Below are 21175 nucleotides of genomic sequence, written 5' to 3'. Positions count from 1 at the left end.
GGGTAACAGAGCGAATTCTTGCCCTCTTGAATTCGCCTTGCTCATGTCATACACCGAACACAAAGTTGAAGACCTCCGTCCGCACGATGATAAGCGCCCGTTCGATTGTCAGTGCGGTCAAGGCTGACTTGCGAGGGGAGGGTGGAGAGAGCGCGCGAGTGCTCTGGACAAGAGAGCCCGACGTCAGAGTTCCCCAGCGGAGATTGGCGCTGAACGGAGGATTTTCAAATGCGATTACTCCATTTGTACCTCGTCTTGGGGTGATGCGTCCTCGGTCAGTCTGCTGCGCAGAGGGTTCCTCAACTTCCGACCGAGGGGAGGGAGAAATTACTTTTGTCGTATTTATTCTACTGAGAGATGAGCTTGCCTTTTCACCAAATTTTTTTGACTATAACACATACACTTTCTCTCTTTCTCTCTTCTTGGTGACTAAAGACGTGAATTTTCTTTAGCCCAAGTGCCTTCAACGTCTCGTCTCGTCTCTACGCATCAATTTCTCTCTACTCACTGTTTACTTGCCCTCCGAGGTTCTTCCCGAGTGAACAGCCTACTACCAGGAGGTGTGGGTGTTTGAGAGAGAGAGAGAGGATTCGGTATATTGATCGAATCGATTCAATCGAGTCGAAAATGACCTCAACTCGTACGGCTCCCGTGCCCTTGACGACGGTGTTTAACCCACCGTCGTCATGTTCGCGTCTGGAGCAAGTGTCGTCCGAATGTCAAAAAGACTGTTCTGGTCTTTATAATATCGTCCAAACCACCGACCCGAATTGTTTTCCCTCCGGTTGGGCCACGACGGCCACCTGGTTCTCACCGGGAATCAACTGTCCCAAGGGCTATACAATCAATGATTCCAACACCGTCACCAGCGGTCTTCAAATCACAGAAACTCAAGCCCGATGCTGTCCCTCGTAAGAAGACTTGACCCCCCTTTTGACTCCCCTCTGCTCCCCCCCCCCCCCCCCCCCAAACACAAAATCAAAATCAAAAAAGCCCATCAAATCTGATCGTTTTTGATCTCCCCTTCAAAAGAGGATACACCATCGCCACAGACCTCCCTCATACCTGGTGGACCGCAGAACCATGTACCAAAGTCATCGATACCACCACCACTCTCGAATTCACCGTCTACAGCGCAACCGGCGCATCCCCCACCATCACCACCCAAATGACCATCACCGGTCCCATCATTCACGCCTACCCCGTCGAACTAAGATGGCAATCCACCGATAGTCAGTTCCTCGTCCCAGGACAGACCACCGCACCGACCGGTGCCTCCCTCACCAACGCATCTCCTTCTCCTGCTTCCACACCAGCAGACTCGCCGCCAACATCCACATCCAGCTCGACCTCCCCATCCTCATCCTCATCATCCAGCTCCTCCGGTCTCTCCACCGGCACCAAAGCCGGAATCGGCATCGGCGTCGCAGCGGGAGCTATCGCCATCATCGCACTCGTTTTCTTCCTCTGGCGCCGACGAGGGAAGAAGAATCGCATGCAGTATCCAGGTGACGATGATGATCCCTCCGATGAGATCCCCGTTCGTCAAGTGCCGGGCCATATGCCCGTGGAGCTGCCGACTCCAGTGGGGACCCGGTCGCAGGAGGTACATGGGCAATCGCGGCCATGGGCATCGGAACTGGATGCTGGACCAAATAGGTATGGTGCGTCGGTGAACGATACCAAGCTCATGTAGATGGGATTCCGATGATGAGGTGGTAGGGAATGAGGACTGGCTGGGTTGGGCTTGTAGGAAGCTTTTTATTTCTCTCTGTCCAACAGAGATCAATATGGGTTTATATGATGAAAATGTATGAACGACACAAATGAATGGACCGACGGTGAGGCGAGTGGAAGAGCATCATCTTTCATACTCGTGGATTTTATATATTGATAGTGTAAGTTATGAACACATGTCCAATCATTCTAATCAACTTGTCTGTTCAGTATCCAGTCTGACCTGAGTACCTAACCATACAACCTACCTAATTCAAGTGGACATTGATATCAATGCCAATCAAAACATCAGGTCGGCCCGGTCACGGAAACCTCCAGCCTTGGCTTTCAGGATCATCACCGAACATTAAGAGACCATTCTGCAGCTGCGTTGATGGTGGAAAGTTGATGACTGGAAACAGTCGGGGAAAACTCGACCCGCTCCAGGTTCAACCTGCATTGTCAATTTTCAAGATGATTGATTTCCAATCTATATGGACGGGACTCTCTTTCCAATCTATAGGAGGTCTAGTCTGCATGCAATCAAATCTGAGCATGTGTGGATGGATACTCTACGATCCTCGACACTTTACTGATTGGACGTGGATGAACCCTCATTCCGATAAATGAACTCTCACCAGACCGAGGTGAACTCTATTCATCTAGCTGTCTTCGTATCATCATAGTTTCCCATGGAATCGAACGCCAGAAAAGGGAACAGAAAAGCTTGAAAAAAAAAGAAAGAAAAAATGACACAGCCCAAAGAGACGCCAAAATGCAGACACGACGACAGGGACATATCCGTCTCCCGCCGTCGTTCAGTGAGCAGCACATTCAGAACAGGGGAATCGCCACCAGAGTCGAGACCCCGAGGAAGAACAAAAAGTGCCATGCGGAGGTCAAGAAATTCAAAAGGTCATCCCATCGTCATAGATCATGATTCCCCTCTCTCGCTAGGCGAGAGGAGACAAGAACAAAAAAAACAGGACAAAACAAAAGAAAAATGCAAAATCCACGGGCCATGTATACAAGAAAAGGAAGGGAGGCGCAATAGGTTCAAACGTGGCCCGGCGAAGAAATCATGCTCAGACGGCTCCATAGCGACCTCGGTCGGAACTCAAGAGGGCCTGCCTCTCCCGTGACCGTGGCGCAGACCGGTGGCCATGTTCGTTGCGAGCAGGTGAGACGGAGGGAATCCATCCACGCATCCAGCCCTGTACCCGTCGCCAGCGACTGCGGCCTCGCTTGACGTCCTCGTCTCCTGCGTCAACAACACTCTCGCCATCCTCATCACGAGAGCCGTACATGAGAAATTGGATTCCCATGAAACCGTCCAGCCCCAAGACACCAAAAGCGCCCAAGAAGAATGGGCCGGCGCGTCCAATCCACTCGAGATGATCATTACCGTGCCCATCCGCCCAGCCACCACCGCCGTAAGGTGGGAAATCAGACCAGGCGTTAGGGTTGGTCAGGAGCGAGGACGAATAGAATAAATTGCCGAAAAAGGCCGCCATGAAGAGGAGCGGCGAAAGCCCCTCGGTGCTCTTGCGACAATAGTTCTTGTATAGTTGGGGAGGCCGTGAGCCCAGATAGAGAATGGTGGACATCCACGAGAAGACACGGCCGACCACCTCCAGGACTGTTTCCCGGGGAGCGTCGGAGATGGGTGGATGGGGAAGCGGCGACGGGACCGGATGAGCAGGACTGGCGTTGGCAAGCACGGCACACACGAGAGAGGCAATCAGCATCGTCCGTGGCAGGGCGAACGGCGGGCTCGCAGAGGTGCTCATCATGCGCACTGGCCGGCGGGGAGAGGAGGCCTTGCGCCCGGAGAATGGTGGAGTTTGGCCAAAGGTCGAGTTGAGCGTCGAACCCGTCTGCACGCCCATGTCATGGACTTCGGACTTTTTCCGGGCGACGTTGACCGGTGCTGGCGGCTGGTGGGTCATCTCATCCCCCGACAGAGAAACTCCATCCAGGTACTCGCTTTGAGAGTGATGATGGTGATAGTGACCGTGTGAATACTCCTCCGCATCTGCGTATTGATTGGATCTGTAATGAGTGTACCAGAAGAACTGAATCACCAAGATGACGTCCACACAGACATAGTAGCCCGCAACCACCACCTGCCAGCCAGCCTGGCGCGTAAACCAGGCCCCGAGCAGATTGCTCGCGTCACCGGCACACCAGATGACCAAAAAGAAGATGGAGAGTCCGGATGTTGATTGCAGTTGGTAGTTCTTGTAGATCTGCGGTAGCTGGGCGAACAGCCAGGACACGATACTCAGGGTTCCGAGCACAGACGAGATCAGCGCGAGTGGGGTGGGGAGGCAGATGTGGAGGTGTGAGGAGATGGCGGTCAACAAGGGCGACGATGGCTCACAGTGATCGGGGAGCGACGCCGACACGAGCGCGTGGAATAGAGTTGAAGCCATGATCCAGGCGAGCGATTGTCCTATCTCGACTGCGGAGGCGGGATGCAGAGAGTGTGTCGACCACCAGAACAGAAGAGGCCTGTGATGACCGGGACGATGGACTGATAGACCGCAGAGGGCGCAACTTACAACGGACCGTCCTCTCCTCACTGATGGATCGAGGGAAGGAGCTGAAAGAGGGAGAAATCAAAAAGGAGACAGGGGCAGATATGGAAGAAACAATCACAGGAAGCAAGGATGTTGAGTCAAGTATCATCATGCGAAAAGATGAAGCGTCCAGCGGCGACCCTTGCCCGGCCAAAGTCATCCACCATTTGACGCATCACGAGCCCTGTGCAGACGATCTTTGACCTGGGTTGAGCTGCCCAAAGAGGCTTATCGAGGCAGATGTGGCTCTTGGCGACAAGATAAGGACGATTTACAAGGGCTCTCAGGGTTCTGATTGGTGTGACAGGGCTGATTGAGCGGCGGAAAGGGTGGAGCAGAGTGGGGCCAGGGCTTCCTCCTTCTCCCGAATTCGGATTTTTGAGGGGAGGGGGGAAGAGGGTTCAAGTTGGCTTGTCCGGGGCGTGACTCACGCGATCGTGTCTCTTTCCCCACAAAGTATGCGCGGAATCCGATAAGCGGCGTTGCACCAGATCAGGTGCGGTGGCCACCTCACTCGTCACCTCGACAGACGAGAATGGTCATCCTTCCAGCTCACCGGGGGTCCGGAGTCGGTCCGGTCTGTGGTGACACTCGTCAATGTGTCATTCTCATGGATGGATCAATCGCGTCTACCAGTCAAGAAGCGTCTATCCCCCATGGACAAAGGGATATTTCACGGTCATGTCCAATGTGGATCTGCAGAGTACAGTAAATTAGTGAGCCGATCTGATCAGATCCCGCATCCCCGCGCTGGGAACATGGATGGGATGGTCATCTATCAGCTTGCTCCCCCGCACGAAACACCGATGATCCGCTTCATCAGGGTCGCAGTTCTCTCCCCGCCACAATCCATAGTGGAGGGGAGGAGATGACTCTCCCTGCTTTCATATCAGCCATCTCTAGAAGCAAATGTCGTCTGGCAATGATCAACGAAAAGGCCGGGTCCAATGAGGATCACAGCTGATTCTGTTAATCGATCAGTCAAAGTAGGCGGGTGAGAAGATCGAGATGAGCGACCACGTGATAGGAGCCATTCCATCATTTCGACGTCGACGTAGTGATCCGGGTTGTACGCCGTGGATACAAGATTGACACTCTTCCTAGTTCCCTACTGTATTACCCCGGTACCCTCAACAGTCGTCCATAGTTACCCTAGAGCATGGTGGGAGTACAGCCTCAAGCGGACTTGGAATGAACCCAAAGTACCACGCGGAGAACACATGGACGTGCATGGATACCCATGTTGATGGGCCCCGAGCCTAAATGCTACGACATACAACATGATAGATGTCTTCCAGGTTCAGGTGACCCGACACCACGTGGAAAGCTTTCGTCATCCACCAAGTGGACTAGAACTCATCAACACAAATCCCCAGCTCCTCTTATTCCCGTCAACGCAAAAAGACATGAGAACGATGGCCACAGCCCAATAGTTGGAGTGGGGCAGATGCTCCAGTTCAAAAATCAAATCATCTTCTCGTCCTGCATACCACAGAGATGAACCATCTGCGAAATCCATCATCTCCGCGATTCCCTCATAGATTGATCCATCACCAACTAGTAGCCCTCTTCAGAATGGTGTCCGCGACCGCGACCCTGCTCGTACTGGTGATGATGACCACTCCCATGCTCATTCTCATGCTTGCGATTCTTGAATTGATGTTCCAAAAATTTACCCGCTACCGCGCCGCCAATCGCTCCTAGTAGACCGTGATTCTTCTTCGACCCGAAATAATACCCTGCTGCACCACCGGCCAGAGAACCCCCGATTCCACGGTCCGCCTGGAGACTTTCATCGGTCCCTCCATTCTGCCGATCTGTTGGATGGAGAGACTGGGCCTGACCTTGCGGCTGACTGACATGGACGGATGGCTCGTAGGGTGGAGGTTCCACGTTGGCGGGTGGATTACTTTAGTCGCCCAGCGAGTGTTAATCGTTGCAATATATATCATGTAGAAGAACCACTGCCCGGTTGAATGATTGAGGCATACTTGGCGCCTCAACATCGGAATGGCGAGGGGAGAAGAACTTCCGCTTACTAGTAGCTCAAGTTTTCAGGAACTCTATCTCCAGTCCTCTCGGCGGGGTATCCATCTGCCGTGTATACCGGGGCCCTGTAATTTGCTTGTGCGGTCGACGTATGAATTCGTTCCGGCGTGGCACCCTGATAAGGCGCGGATGAAAGGTGGTTTGGATCAAGATGGGGACTGGGACTCGGTCCGCCCAGGGGCTGCGGTGCATAGCCATAACTCGGATCTAGGCCAGGTCCTGGCCGTGAATACGGATAGTCTGCAGAAGGTGGTTGATGAAATTGATGCTGTTGTTCATCTGGAGGATAAGAACCAACTCCATCCAGGGTCGGTGGAGTGTAGGAAGAATGGGAACTGTATGAATCGGCCATGCTGATATCGACGAAAAATAAATGTCCGAGGCAAACCAGCGGAGGTGGGACAGAGTCCAAGGGTCCTCCTGGTTTATAACTAAAGATAAATCTATAATGTGATGTCAGCTTGGGGCTGTCAAAACAGGAGCGAGACTAAGGCTACCATGACTGGTTCTAATTAAATCGTCCTCATATGAGGTGGGAATGTCTGCTGACAGGAGTTGCTATACACCGGCCGACGACCTTGACGTGGAGAGCTGAACGGTGCGGCTGACCCGCCCCAACGGCCCTCTCAGCCTCATCTCGACGTCCTCAAGGGCCCGGGCCGACGTGAAAAAGGCTTAGTGACCACGGAGGATGTGGAAATACAGCTTTCTTCAGTCAATAAAGTAAAACTTCAACTTTGTTCATCTGAACGGAAAGATCGTTCAGGCTGGCGCGGAGTTGAACCTCGCGACGAATGGAAACATCTTGAAGCTCCAAGGTTATTTGAGAAATGGTCATTTCGAAGTGTCCCGAAAGGGTAAGTTGACCAGTTTAGATCGGATTGGGATAGGAGATACGGCAGAAAGCGGTCACATGAACGGCGGTGACGAGGCTCGCATTAGAATGAATTCACCAACATTTGATGGAGCGGCTCGCGCAATATACCTAATTAGGAAGGTCTTGCCATCCACTACAGGATATGAATTCGGGCAGCCCGGAGTGTTCAGGCTCACGGTACGTCAGAGTCATCTAGGTTCAAGTGAATGAAGTTTTTAACAGTCTCAGTTGACCTGTGGTGCTTTTCCAGCACAACACTCCAGTACTTGGTATACTTGAAAAGAAAGATTGATTGCATTGCGTCATCCGTATCGGAGAACTGGACGGGAAGCAAAGACTCGCACCAAAAACGAAGGGAGGACTCGAGGGTATTCCGGCCAAATGAAACGCGAACCAAAAAAAGAAGGGAAAAAAAAGAAAAAGGCAAAGGTTGCACAGGTCAGTACGGGCATTGAAGACGTCAATCTGGAAAGGCGATCGACAACGAGTGTGGTAGACACGTGGTCTAGTCCTATATTAGAAGAAAAGGGCAACGGGGAAACATCGATGCAAGCGAACGGGGTCATGTAAAGCAAGCGCCAAAGGCCCGATCGACCAAGACCGGGACATCGGGAATGGGTGAAGGTAAAGAAAAAGAGGGCCAGCCAAGTGTGAGTGCACAGCACAAGGTAATGTTGGATGGCAACTGGTAAATTGCACAGGTGTCTCCGCAGATACCATGATCGCCCATGACATGGAGCGAGAATAAAGGCAAAGAGGGTGCTAGGATGCCGAACTTTGAAGACTACGCGTCACACTCGAGGATCTTTTACGCGAAGACATCCATTTGACGAGCATGTCGTCAAGCTGGTTGTTCATCTCCTTGAGTCGCTTGCTCTCCTCCTTGAACAAACGACCAGTGACGGGATGATCGGGACCGGCGGGGGGGACGTTCGAATTGTCATGAACAATGATGAAAAGATCGCGAATGTCGTTCTCTTCGTCCAGATAGGATCTAAGACTGGCGTCGCTCCACGTAGGTGTGCCAACCGAGGCCGTGTCCAGCGAAATCCGGGGGTCGTCGCAACTCTTGCAATCATTCAGCTCAGCCTCCGACGACGTGGACACGGACGAGATCGAGGGAGATCGAGCGACTATGGAAGTGTCGTGATTTGGCTCAGCGGTGACTGGGCTATCAGCAACCTCAATGGGCGAGAAGCTTTCGTAGGCTGGAGAAACGGGGGAAGAGTAATCGGACCCAACATTCGGCGTGAATCTTTGAGGCGGGGACATCACCGAAGGTTGGTGCCGCTCCGCGATCTCATACGGTCCTCTCCATTGAGCTTCACTGGAGGGTCGGTCGACCGGAGAAGCTTGATGGTATTGATTTTCGGCCGAATTGGTGAAAGAATCTTTGGAGGGACGACGCTGATCGTCGGGGGGGAGGACATCTCCTCGTCCCTCGCCGCGGCTGTCCGTCTCTGAAGGCACGACTCTGCGAATGGACTGGGTGGGTTGCTTCCCACCGAAGACTTCTCGTTCCCTAGGGGACTCTTGATGCCCCAAGTCCGCCTGTCCCTCAAATCGAGAGGTGGGGGAGAGGGCTGAAGGGGGTTGCTTTTGCAGCTTCGCATTTGCTTGCCGCGACTTGATCGGGCGCTGCTCTGGCGAAGCGGTTTCGAGAGAAGTCTTTGGCTGCGGTGATATGCGAGGACCAGCATCAGCGGGCGATCGCTCGGGCTCTTCCACGTCATCATCGGTTGATTTGTGCTTTTTATCTTTCCGTTTGAACAGGCCGCTGAGCATTCCCGGCTTCTTGTCTTTGCGCTTCTTGTCATCTTTGTTCTTGTCATGAGAACCACCGGACTTGTCAATCATCTCGAAACTTCCGCGTCCAGTCTAGATGATGCTCAGTCAGACACTGTCCAGCTCAATAGGCGAATTGGGGGGGGGGGGGGGGGGGGGGGGGGGGGGAGTCATTACCTCTTTCCATTCCCCAGTCAAAGCAGCGCCGTTGGACTCATCGCGGAGGAGATTCGGCGTGAGAGAAATCTTCTTTGGCTCGGCAGTGTCATCTTTGAAGAAAGAGTCCGTGTTTCGCACAGTGCCATTTCGGGATCTACTGACGATCGGTTCTGTTACAGGAGTTGAAATCAGTACAAGACCTCGACAGTCACAAATCTGAAGCTGAGATGAATGCTTACCTTCTGGATCAAAGAAGTCCTCACTCGAGCGTTTTGCTTCAGAGGCCGCTCGGTCCGACTCCTGCTTGATGGGCGACAGATCATCATCCGACCCTTGCAAGGGTCTTTCTTTCTGAGATCGAGTACGAAGAGGTTCCACGACAATATCTTCATTCGTCTCCTGGGCGTCACCATCCTCAGACTCGACTGTTTCATCGTCATTGAAGAAGTCACCATGTTCGTCTTCCTTTCGGTAGAGTATTCCACATCAGAGGCTTCGATGTAAGTTGGTGGGGCAAAGTTGACAGTCTTGGCATTGCGACGTCGCATGGCCTTTTTCAGTGGGTTCTTCGACTTTTCCGAATTATCACCAAGCATGGTGGCAGATAGATCAACATTGCGATGTTTGTTCAGCCTGGCTAGACGTTCTGTGGGCGTTTCGATATGCTCCGCCGGAAGATACCCGATACTTCCATCTTTTACCACACGCACAAGCCACCAATAACTGTTGCTATCGTCCAGCAGCACCATGGTATCTCCCTTTGCCGCGTTTGCCTGGCCATCTACGGTAGCAATGAAGTTATGCAGAGCGTAGACGAATTCAAAGTCGATGTCCTCTGTGTGTAAATTAGAGAGCGCCCTTGTGAGCTGACCAGGTTTTCATGCGACGTACCATCATCGATCGAAGGTGAACTAGAGAGCTTGTCCATCATGTCGTCATCAAGCAGATCATCGTCCTGGTCATCCTCCCCCAGGTCCCCATCTTCCTCGTGGCTGTATTCGCCATTGTGCCGCAGATTGGCATCCGTCTCTGCCTGCTCACTGCGTGTATCGGCGCCTTCTTGATAATTATCATGACCATTCAAAATAGACGCATTCATCGATTCGGCATTCATGTCTTGCTCCGCATGGCGAAGCGCAAGTTCGTGGTGGGGAGCAGGCCGGCCGCCTCCCAAGGGGTTGGGGTGTTCGGGTTGCTTGGTGTGATCTTGAGCAGAAGGAGCGTCATGGTCTTGGAGGTCAAGAGTGTCTTGATCGTTGCGAGAGTCAGCAATGGGGTTCCGTCCGTGGGGCTGGCTAAGAGGAACTTGTTGCGATGAAAGATCCTTGGAAACGTACCAGCTCGAATCATCTGAGGCCTCGTCATGACGAAAGTCCGAAGGAGATTAGGACCGCAGGGGCTAGCCAGTAGGTGTGGTGGGCTTCGGTGGGCTTAGCAGGGCCAACAAGGAGGGCAAGGGAGAGAATGGTTTTCCACAGACGCAGCGCAAAAGCACTGGCGTGGACGAGCGGGCGAGGGCGAAAGTGGGATGCGATTGCAAATTTGGGGATACCCGAGATCAGCTAGCTCCCAGGGGAATTCTAAGGAGCTCAAACACCGAACGCGAAAGGAACGACAGCGCTCTCAATGAAAGTCGTAGAGCCGGCCCCGCGCTTTCAAATCGCAGCACGGAGACAGCGACGGCACAGATGACACCTGAAAAGCAAAAGTGACTACCAGGGTGACCTCCAAAAAAATAAACGATCAGTGCTGAAAGGGGTAGGAGCGGAACAAACAACTGTCGTCGCCCATACATCGCCAGATCTGGACCGAAAGGAGATTTGGTCCAAAACAAGCGCCCCTTACGCGCGGCTAATTGTGTAGTCAGCATCCCTACGCGGTCCGTGGATAAATGGACGTCACCGCGACTGGCAAGGTTGGCGACACAGGGACTGCCGGACCGTTAATAGTCCGACTATCACATGACATTCAAGTCTGGGGGCCGCCCCCATCGGGCTTACCCGCATGTGCGCAGGATGACAGCCTTGAATGCCTGAGGACGTCAGGGTCCGTTGCAATGTAACAGAGCTAATCCCAATCGAGCCTCAGCCGTTCCGTCATCACCCGAGTCCGCCCGATGCTCCGATGCTCCATTTGACCCATCGGAATTGGCCCTTGCTCTTGGCTTGAACCAATCCTTTTTTTTTTCTCCACCGGGGATTTGGTGCTTTAATCTCAATTCATTTCTGACACTCGTACATTTTTTTTCTGTTGGTCACCTTTCCTCGACAAACTTCACGAAGAGATACTTTCACGTTTCACATCATTGCCAGCTGTGGTCGCCTGTCAACTCAGCGGCCACTCCACCCCTGCTTCATCTCATCTCCCATCTTGACGATACATTACACATCGTTAGCGCCTCATCCCCGCTTCTCACCAACGCTTATCGCCCCACATCCTTCTCGCGCCCCCCCTCAAATCGTCAGATCAGAAGAAAGAGCGCCATACCACACCACGCGGTCCTATAGAGCAGAGGGTTCATAGAACCCACCTGCTGGCCTCGGTTGGATTCTTCCGAGCACAATCACGTCGACTTATCTATCGTGCGCTGAGGGGCATGGCGCATCCCGAGAGGCTTGGACTAGCGAGCTTGAGGATTGAAACCTCTTTCAACCAGCAGCACCTGGACCGATCGAATGAGAACCAGACCGAGAGGAGGAAACCAAATTCGGGCAGTGATGGTATCAAGAGCGACCATCTGAGAACAGATCATGACCACACCGCGCGATGCCGCGATACTAATGATGACCGCAGTGTGATCAGTGAAACACATTCAGCCACGCTTCCGATCTCGGTTCCTCGTCATGAGGGTCGTCATTTAGATGATGCCTCCTCCTTCCCAGACCGACCTGATGATATCCAGAACTCACCCCTGGACAATTATTTTGAGACTCGCCGGGCCTCCATCACGTTTAACCCCAAGGTTTCTCTTGGTGCAGGCGTGCAGTATCCATTGGACCAACCCTTGGCCAAAGGTGGTGCAAGCACGCGGCCTCCATTGAAATTCGAATCTCGAACCTCAGGCCTGCGCAACGCCCTCACCCGTGATGATGACTTGGATCATCCCAAGATTGATTCTTGGGGGTTCCACGCCAAGCGTTCCCCAGAAGACCGGGCCATTCCCACTGGATCGGCCGGTCAACGACAGTCCGAAAGTTCGGAAAGTCAATCAACCTCTGGCCGTGATCTTGACCAGCCAACTTCCTTAACGTCGCTTTCGACGGTATCACCGATTGCAGAAGAAGTACGGACGCCGCCCGAAAGTGTCAAGGATCCCTTACTTTCTCCACTGTTTATTACTTCACCGGCGCAATCAGTGACCTCGCCGGACGATCGCAGCGGCTCCTGGTCCGGTGGCTTGATTACTCCTTTCGGGAGCAAAACGAGGCGATCGGCTCTGGATCGCAGCGGCAGTCTTCGCCAAAGCGGATCAAGACGGTCGACTCTTTCCAGCGGGAAATCGCCTGCTAGTGCATTCCTCTCCATGTGGTCGGGCAAAGATGAACCTGTCGCGTCTCCAGATGACGAAGGTCAGACCGTGGGCACAGATTATGTCCTTGGCAAACAGATCGGGTTCGGCGGCTTCAGTGTAGTGAAGGAGGCCTACAAAGTGGAAGAGCACGGCACCACCAAGCGCTTGGCCGTCAAAATCGTGAAGAAGAACATGGTCGATCGCAGTGAGAGGGAAAATGAAGAGGTTCAGGCAGAATTTGACCACGAGGTTCGAGTCTGGCGGTATCTCAATCACCCTCATGTTTTGACCCTCGATGCCGTATATGAAACAGACTACGCGACATTTTGTTTCACGAAGCTCGCCATCGGCGGCACATTATTTGACCTCATCCGTCAGAACCGCCAAGGCCTTGATATGGCTCTCGCAAAGAAATACTCTTACCAGCTCGCGTGTGCGATCCGCTATCTACACGAAGATGCACGCGTTGTCCACCGCGATATCAAGCTCGAGAACTGCCTCCTCGACCCAGTCGAGGCTTCCGACGGATCGACTTCCTCTTCACTCGTGCTTTGCGATTTTGGTATGGCCGAGTGGATGATGACCGACGATGGGGGTGAATCTCCTGACCCTTACAGCGAGGCGGCGGATCGGCCACCACCAAAGCTAATGGGTCCGGCTGATTCAAGTACCAGTGTGGCAGGAAGTCTGGAATACGCATCACCTGAATTACTTGAATCGTCCGCGGGGATCATCCATCCATCGGTCGATATTTGGGCATTTGGTGTCATTGTGTATACAGTCATTGTTGGATCACGACCCTTCCAAGACTCCTTCATGCCTCGTGTCAGATCTAATATCATCAGCGGTACCTGGGACCGCGAGGCGATGATAAAGGATGTCACTGACGACTCTGCCCTGGAGGATTACCAAAATGCCCTCGACCTGGTCATCGGCTGTCTTGAAATGGACGCCCACAAGCGGTGGACCATACGTGATGTCCTGGCCAGCGCCTGGCTACGAGACGTCGCCCAAACCGCCGACGAGCCCTCTCAAGATTCGATTTGGAAGCTCTAGGTCAAGCAGGAACTTCACTCCTCCCTCTATTTCATCTTCTGTTTAACGTCCTGATGAACAGCGTCTTTTTTCGAGCATCGGTGTTTTTTTTTGGCTTTCGGCTTCTGTTTTTCTTCCCCCCCCCCTTACCCGCGTTACTGAGGATTGCTTTGATGATACCCTTGGTTACCGTCTGTATAAGATTGGCGACCTGATCTTTTATGATTCGCCGATTCCGAATTCTCGTTCTTGTCCTTGGCTTGTCTTGCTATTTCTCTTTCTTGTCCCCCTTCTCCCGCTTCTTTGTCGTTTTAAGACGAAAGTTGAATATCCCTCAGCAACCCGTTCGGTTTGACATCGTGACACGGGTTTGCTTCTGAAATTTTTAGTTTAGTCAGGCTGACGACCCCCTTCTGCTCTCAATTGGGCAGGCGTGACGTTTCCTGCTACAAGTGAACCATTTTATTTCCTCTCTCTCTCTCTCTCTCTCTCTCTCTCAAGAGGGTAGCGCTGAGTTCCGGTCTCACAAGGCTAGAACTTGAACAGAGCGTACCTTAACACTTTCCAACTTAGCCGTTTGCCTTTGATTTGAAATTATCTTCGAAATCTCCAATCTTCATGCGCGTAAATGTAGCATTTCATCCCATGTAGTCTTCCATTACTGTGCGGGACACGGTATGTCCCTCTCTCTTCATGTAAGAGCACGAATGCCTTAGATATTGTACAAGTCAGGTCCCTACTATTCCCGAGTCAGCGCAATCTCTCTGCCTCAACGTACCTACCTACCTTCTTGATCCACGAGAAGGCAGACAGGCCTGACATACATCCGTGGACATGGCTATGCTTACATCTCACTCTAGATAGTCCCGAGAACCGACGAATACGGGAGGGTTTCCATAAATAAGACAATTCAGGTTCAAAGGGTAGTAGCGTCAAGTAATATACACATGTAAAAGAGAGGGAGAGAGAGAAGAAGGGGTGGGGGAGAAAAAAAAGAGTTTCAAGCATCAAAGCGGTGCCGATCCCAATAGCCAGCACCAAATCGTGTTCAACAAAAAAAAAAGAAATCAAGGCAAATGCACAGGCAGCTCTATTCTACCAACCTGGAGATTACTCTGGAGGATTTTCATCGAAACCTTACAAGAACCCAACTACCAGAGTCTGTTCTCCGGCAGAACCTTCTCCTTCTTCGTACCAGCCGCCGACTTGCGCTCCTCCGGCGAACGGAAGAACAAACTGGGTCCCTCCATGGGCTTCAGCAGGTGAGCCAGGTAACCACGGTGCGCCGGATCACGGTAATACTCAATATCACGACGGCGTGTCGGGTCCGGCAAACGATACTTCAGGCCCAAGGTCTTCATCACATTGGCCTCGGACAGATCCTCGGGAGTACCGTCAGCCTTGAGCAGAGCCTCGGGTCCGCTCTCGGGTGCCCAAGCCAAGGAGATGAAGGGATGAGATTCCATGCGGAGAATGTGACGAATGGCGTTACGAGTGTAGAAACGGGTTGTCAGAGAGCCGCCGGCGGCTTCGACGGCTTCGATTGCGGAGGCGGAGGCGCGGGATACGACCAGGTGAATGGGTTGCTTGAGGGCGGCGGCGGAGCCGCCAAGCACCTTGACACCGTCCTTGGGTTGGTGAATGCATCGCGAGTGTGTCAATTCACGAATAGTGATGGGACGGGTAGGGTCAATCCGACCCTGATCGATCCATTCCTGAATGCGCTCGAGGTTGACAGGGGCCATGTCAAGGGCGAAGCTAAAGGACAGAGAGATTCAGCGAAAGCCATTTCATCGATTTTGGAAGGACTTTCTTCAACGCAGCATTTTCCAAGCGAGGGCATTCAGGAAAAGAAATTCCAAAGGCACAAAAGAGCAAGACCTACATGTTGTTCCATCCTTTCTCGCCGTGTACAACAATATCCGGCGTCTGACCACCATTGAACCCTGCAGGAACTTTGCCATGCTGCTTCTGACCCTTGTGACCACGACCAGAGGTCTTTCCCTTTCCAGAAGCTGGACCTCGACCGCGGCGAATACGCTTGTTGTATGCCGTGGCATTGTCGGAGAGCGAGGAGAGAATAGAAGCGTGACGGGATTGCTGCAGAGTCGGAGCGAGGAATGCCAATGGGGATGTCTGTATGGTCGGCCGCATGATCAGTTGCGACAGCTGCGTAGGCAGCGCCATCAATCGAGGTGGCATCGTGGGAGGCTTAATTTGCTTATCTTCACAGGCGTTCGACTGCCTGGGACGTGTATTCGGCGAAGGAACGGAGATCTTTGATGGAGCGGAGAATTGACGGGCCGAGTGTGTTATGGGACAGGTGGAGTGGACTACCACGATTATTGTCGACCACGTGATATGTCTCCCTCAGGAGCTACACAACATCTACTCCTGGTCGAATCCTACCACATCCACAGAGCTCGAGAGAGTTAGAAGTGTTCATTGCTGCTATGTCAGCAATTTGCACTCTCGAAACCTAAAAATTACAAGAGATGCCAAGATATAATAATAATGATGATAATAATAGTTGGTTTGATTTCATGAGCGTCCGCGACTTCACGTCGATGAGATTTGAACGCCTCCAAATGCTAATGACTCGTAAAGATAGCCCCGATATTTCTCTGAAGAAGACAAAAAAAAATCCACACAAAAAAGAAACAACGCCGTAAATGCCGTTTCTGACAAAGGCTCCACCGATTTTGGGGGTGAACAACCCAAGCCTCTAGCTGTAAAACGCCCAAGAGTGATGCAGAACTGGGAGCGATAAGAATGGTGTGATTGTACATGAGTGCAGGAAGACGCAATGAGCAAATAGAACAAAGCAAAGGGCTGATCGTCAAAATGGGAGTCGTCAGGCAGTCATATCGTAAGCAACAAAAAGAAAGCCTTTGGATAAAGGCGTCAGCGGGCTTTCAGCCAGAGAAGCGAGCCGGTGGAAAGGAAGGCTGAACATGGGGTTGATTCCAGCTGTCTGGGTAGAAGTATGGCAGTTGTCCGGTCTTGCGATCGGCCAATGATTTGCCGAGAGGTTGGTAATGCATGTGATCGAATGGAACACTGCGGTGTTGTTGCATAGAGGCCGAGGGTGGGGGAATCAGAAGAGTGTGCACCGAGTGCACAGGTCGGTAAGGGGAGTTGCGGTTCGCAAGGAAGTAGGATGGAGAAAGGTGCTTTTGCGGAGTGTGAACAGAATAAGCGGATCCAGCTGGAGACACTGTGGCGGATGCGACTCCGAGAGAGCCCTGATGATGACGGCTGATGTCTGGGACAGGTGGAGCGCTGTAGATAGGCGGAGCAACTGATGAAGGAATGGAGGTCGAGGACATCTGCTGGGGCCAACTCGAAGCCGGAGGGTAGGCTGGCTGCATCAGCGCTGGCGCTGGCAGCTGAGACATGGCGGTCACCGGCAGAGATTGAGGGAGCGAGCCCGAACCCAGAGGAATATTGGGCATGGGCAGACGGGACATGTGTGTCGGGGTCAGTCCATGAGCAGCCGGCGCAGATGTTGGGGTCAAGACTGGTGGAAGCGTGGGCATGACAGCGGAGGTTGCCATGCATGACGGAGTGTGGTGAGCCGAAGAGAATGCAATTCGCTTGGCGGGATGAAGCTCATCGCTGTCATCGCGACCGCGCTTCAAAGGTGTGTTGGCGGCAATCTCAGTAGAGTGCGGGTATCCCGGATATGGCAGTCCAGACAATGGAGTCGTGAGGCGCGGCTGGGGCTGAGAGTGCGACCGGCATTGATCCAGCGGAGGAGAAGGGAGCTTTGCCAAAGACAGCGGTGCATGAAGACGTGGGGGAGATGTGCGCATCCTGAGATGATTCTCTCCTTCCGCAGCAAGTTTTGAAGCTCGATCAAAGTACTCGCCGAAGAGACCCAGCTTGGCGTGCCATTCCAACCACTCGGCTTTCGAAGCGTACAGATCATAGCGGATGTTGCTCAGAAACTCCACCTCCATGATATGAATCTCCTGCACGGCAATGCCCGAGACCTCGGCCCACGTCTTGTTCGTGTAAGTGTTGTCGTCCAAGACTAGATTGCTGAGTCAGCATCATACGTTCGCCAGGAAGATGTTTCCGCCGCCGCCTTATCCGGGGGCGGTGAGCCGATAAGCAGATCACATACATTTATTGCCCAGCATCAGCGCAACCGTCATCAACCGGAATTCGCTGCCTTTCTTGCCCTTGACGCCCGAGTTGAATTTCTTCAATCGGTAGATGAAGAGAAGGGCCAGTAGAATCACATTCTGACTGACTTGGGTGGTCGAGAGGATTGAAGCGACCCATTTCTGAAATCCAATGGTCGGAATGGCCTCCGGGACCAGACTCGGCGAAGTAGGGCGACGTTCCTCAATGTCCTGGAGTTTGGAGGTTTTCTCGAACCAGAACAAACAAGTCATCTGCAGCGATGGTGTCGTCAGTTCATTGTTCAACTTTCCCTGCCGGGAGATTGCATATTTGAGGTCTTTACCTGGGCAGCAAATTCCGCCAAATTCCCCTTGCTGTTGTTGATCGTCGAAGGCACACGCAATGCGAAATTAGCACCAGAGGTCGATGCCTTCTTGTCACTTGTGGTTTCCGAGGCCGAGACGGAAGCTTCTTTGGCGAGGGGGACGTTGGAGCGAGTAAACGCAGTTTGAGGATTCAACGAGATATCGGAGGATGAGGGAGCTGGGTCATTGTATGAGCGGGCTGGGTTGTAGATGTGAGAGGATGTGCCGCGCCCTCGGCCTCCGTAGATTGTTGGCGGCACTGCATTGTAGGCAATACCGGTCATGTCGGTTGGAGGGGTGGGCAGCCCGTCCCGGAGAGGAGCAGTCCAGGAGCGTGCTTTGGAGTCGAAATCGGGTTTCGTGAAAGCGAACGCGTAGAGCGTGGGATCCACGACTGAAGTGACGGAGTCGGGGATGGTGGAGGATCGATGGTCCAGAGTTGAGCGAGACATGAGGAAAGTGGTGAGAGAGATTGAGAAGCAGAAGGTCGACACATGGATGGGGTCTATCGGACCGCGAGACAGGCGCTTTCAAAAAAAAAAGATGGAAATCACCGGCTGGAAGAGGTGCAGGCAGGATCGATGGAGGCAAACAAGAGCGGGATCGAGACTGATAATTCAGTCGTTCAAATAGGCATCGTTGCTTGCGTCAGGCTGGACGACTCAATTTGGTAGTCAATAGGCAGTAGGCAGGCGACCAAGCGACAATAGGCACCGCTGCGTCGAGCTCGTTGCGATAGAGTGGGTGTGCCTTCCTAAAGTGAGGTGAGGCTGTCAAGATTGCTCCACGAGGATGAATATCGACAAATGGATTGAGGCGACAGTCTTTGACTGAGGTGATGATGATTCAAATCTATGTGGGGAGCAACTGAGTATTATAAGAGAGGCACGACTGATGCGATACGTCTAGGAGGGGGAAGTCAATCGATATGTGTTTGGAATTATTGACCGTAAACCGCTCTATACAGAGTGAGTGGGCTTCATCTGCCTCGAAATGGAACCATCCATTCAAGAAGTATGGCACGCTCGAAGCCAAAAAAAAAATTCCGAATAAAAGGGAAACCAGAAAAGAAAAGTATGGAATTGAAAAATGAGCAAATAAATGAGGAAAAGTGGAATCGCTCCAGAAAGAACGTTCGCGGCTAGGCGGGACAGCAGGAGAGGATCGTTTAATCTTTGCTTTCCGAAAAGAGGAGGATCAAGCATTAAAATGGAACGAGTTCACTGGGAGAAGAGAGAACGAGGAAGAGTGTGAGAGCAGCCGTCTGAGCCTGGCAGGGAAGTCCGAAATGGGGGCCTGGAAGGGGAAAAGAAATTGAAAATCCAAAAAAAAAAAAAACATGAATCCGAAGAATGGACGAGAAGTTTAGTTATTTCTTTTTTTGTGATTTTTCTTGATTTCTTTTTGGGGAGGGGGGGGTCTTCCCCCCTTTAGAGCCAAAGACAAGGGCGAAAATGGGGGATGAAAATGAAGGAGAAAAGAGACAAATCATGGCGTTCAGCGTCGTTGGGAGTCCACCGCGCGACGACTGGAGTCAAGGCATCATCCTCCATCCCGTCGACCCAGTCCGCTCTCATACTGCGCTTAGACTAAAATGAGAAAAGACCCAGGTTCGATGGCCCGGAGAAGGGCACGGAAGCCAGTCACGGGCCAGCATTTTTGGCATCCGGACGCAGGTCCAAAGGCTGATCGTCCTTTCTCTGGGCTCGTATTACATTTCGTTCCTGTTCGGGGAAGGGGGGAATGAAGATGCCGTTTTGGTCCATCTGCCGCAACTCTCATAGGCGAGCGAGGATGGACAGCGCCGGACTTACAGTACAGCCGTATGGACAGCACCGCAATCCCCTACGTATGTACCATGTGCCATCATGTCATGTAGTATGTCCGTACGGACTGATGGACGGATGGCCTGGTGGCAGTCATGATGCTCTTGTGTTGGTTCATAGCAACCGGAGATCCTGTCCAAGAAAGAAAAAAAAACACACAAAAAAAGGGGGGGGAAGAGAGAGACACAGAGAGAGTGTGTGAAAGAATCAGTAGTCCCGAACGAGGAGTGAATCTTTGGTTTTGCATCTGGATCTCAATTCTTCGCGTGGTCGTACACACACAGTGACTGACTGGCCGCTCACGCTCAACTCGTGTGCTCGGAGGGCCGATCAACTCGTTACATACAGGGGAGGGGGGGGGGGGGGGGGGGGGGTTCACCGAATCCACGATGTCACATACGGCTCACCATCCTATGAAAGGTGGAACTACGATCTTGACCGTCTTGGAAGACAAGATGATTATTCTTTGATGTCAGAGTCAACTGTCATCGGTAGTGGAGGAAGAAGAGCCCAGAAGGGTTAGATCACAGTTCTAGGAATCCCAGCTTTCCATCATCGACGCGTCGGACGCATAGGCCCAGAGAGCGACCACTGTACTGAAGCGGAGCTGGGCGGGGGGCCGACTGAGTTCGATAATGGTAGGGACGGAATTAGGAAAGGGGGGCAAATGTCTTGCTGGTGTGGAAGAGTAGTGTGCGTGTGTTTGTGTGCCATAAAACCCGATTGTCTCAGTGGCTCATGAGAGGGCGAACCAAAAAATCGAAAATTGAAAATGAAAATGAGAGGGAAAAAAAGGATCGGAGACTTCAACTTGCACCTCTCCGCTCCAGCGGTATGTGCAATGGACGGAACCAAGAAAACTGCCGGGCAAGGAGGGCGGGGGCAGGCTACCTATGCGTCGTGAAATTGGAAATCAAGACGAGGAGAAGAGAAGGGAACGGTGGGAAGGAGAAAAAAAAAGAAAATAGGAAAAAAAAAGCGAAGATGAGAGGGAAAGGGCGAGGAAAGGAAAAGCAAATCGATGGAAAAATTGGAGCACCCAAGGTGGACCAAGGAGAGAAAGAAAGGGAAGGGGGTCAAAGATTCGTCGACTGTTGGCAGACTCAGTCAAAAGATTCGGAGGACCGGTTCCCCATCAC

The 21175-nt window shown here is 52.5% G+C and overlaps 8 protein-coding genes across 8 annotated transcripts; 3 read left to right on the top strand and 5 right to left on the bottom strand.

The window, feature by feature from the left end:
- Positions 1-627: 627 nt before the first annotated feature.
- On the top strand, positions 628-1696 carry POX_c04196 (uncharacterized protein; the record flags this gene model as incomplete). The annotated part of the gene is made up of 2 exons (XM_050113080.1): positions 628-911; positions 1033-1696. 2 exons carry the CDS (start codon positions 628-630, stop codon positions 1694-1696), a joined length of 948 nt encoding a protein of 315 aa, XP_049970636.1.
- A 130-nt stretch (positions 1697-1826) lies between these two features.
- POX_c04195 (uncharacterized protein) lies at positions 1827-2346 on the top strand (the record flags this gene model as incomplete). Its single annotated transcript, XM_050113079.1, has 2 exons — positions 1827-1898; positions 1996-2346. The coding sequence occupies 2 exons, from the start codon at positions 1827-1829 to the stop codon at positions 2344-2346; spliced, it is 423 nt and encodes a 140-aa protein (XP_049970635.1).
- A 455-nt stretch (positions 2347-2801) lies between these two features.
- POX_c04194 (uncharacterized protein) lies at positions 2802-4151 on the bottom strand (the record flags this gene model as incomplete). The annotated part of the gene is made up of 1 exon (XM_050113078.1): positions 2802-4151. The coding sequence occupies one exon, from the start codon at positions 4149-4151 to the stop codon at positions 2802-2804; it is 1350 nt and encodes a 449-aa protein (XP_049970634.1).
- A 1704-nt stretch (positions 4152-5855) lies between these two features.
- POX_c04193 (uncharacterized protein) lies at positions 5856-6699 on the bottom strand (the record flags this gene model as incomplete). Its single annotated transcript, XM_050113077.1, has 2 exons — positions 5856-6207; positions 6338-6699. The coding sequence occupies 2 exons, from the start codon at positions 6697-6699 to the stop codon at positions 5856-5858; spliced, it is 714 nt and encodes a 237-aa protein (XP_049970633.1).
- A 1287-nt stretch (positions 6700-7986) lies between these two features.
- On the bottom strand, positions 7987-10533 carry POX_c04192 (uncharacterized protein; the record flags this gene model as incomplete). The annotated part of the gene is made up of 6 exons (XM_050113076.1): positions 7987-9102; positions 9187-9338; positions 9408-9567; positions 9621-10003; positions 10060-10416; positions 10506-10533. 6 exons carry the CDS (start codon positions 10531-10533, stop codon positions 7987-7989), a joined length of 2196 nt encoding a protein of 731 aa, XP_049970632.1.
- Positions 10534-11764: 1231 nt separating this feature from the next.
- POX_c04191 (uncharacterized protein) lies at positions 11765-13735 on the top strand (the record flags this gene model as incomplete). The annotated part of the gene is made up of 1 exon (XM_050113075.1): positions 11765-13735. One exon carries the CDS (start codon positions 11765-11767, stop codon positions 13733-13735), a length of 1971 nt encoding a protein of 656 aa, XP_049970631.1.
- A 1130-nt stretch (positions 13736-14865) lies between these two features.
- On the bottom strand, positions 14866-15916 carry POX_c04190 (54S ribosomal protein L10; the record flags this gene model as incomplete). The annotated part of the gene is made up of 2 exons (XM_050113074.1): positions 14866-15472; positions 15600-15916. The coding sequence occupies 2 exons, from the start codon at positions 15914-15916 to the stop codon at positions 14866-14868; spliced, it is 924 nt and encodes a 307-aa protein (XP_049970630.1).
- Positions 15917-16629: 713 nt separating this feature from the next.
- Positions 16630-18662, bottom strand: POX_c04189 (uncharacterized protein; the record flags this gene model as incomplete). Its single annotated transcript, XM_050113073.1, has 3 exons — positions 16630-17750; positions 17844-18117; positions 18189-18662. 3 exons carry the CDS (start codon positions 18660-18662, stop codon positions 16630-16632), a joined length of 1869 nt encoding a protein of 622 aa, XP_049970629.1.
- Between the last annotated feature and the right edge of the window lie 2513 nt (positions 18663-21175).

This window comes from Penicillium oxalicum, chromosome III (genome assembly GCF_001723175.1).
Source record: "Penicillium oxalicum strain HP7-1 chromosome III, whole genome shotgun sequence".
NCBI classification, from domain to species: Eukaryota; Fungi; Ascomycota; class Eurotiomycetes; order Eurotiales; family Aspergillaceae; genus Penicillium; species Penicillium oxalicum.
This window is presented reverse-complemented; position numbering and strand designations above follow the sequence as displayed.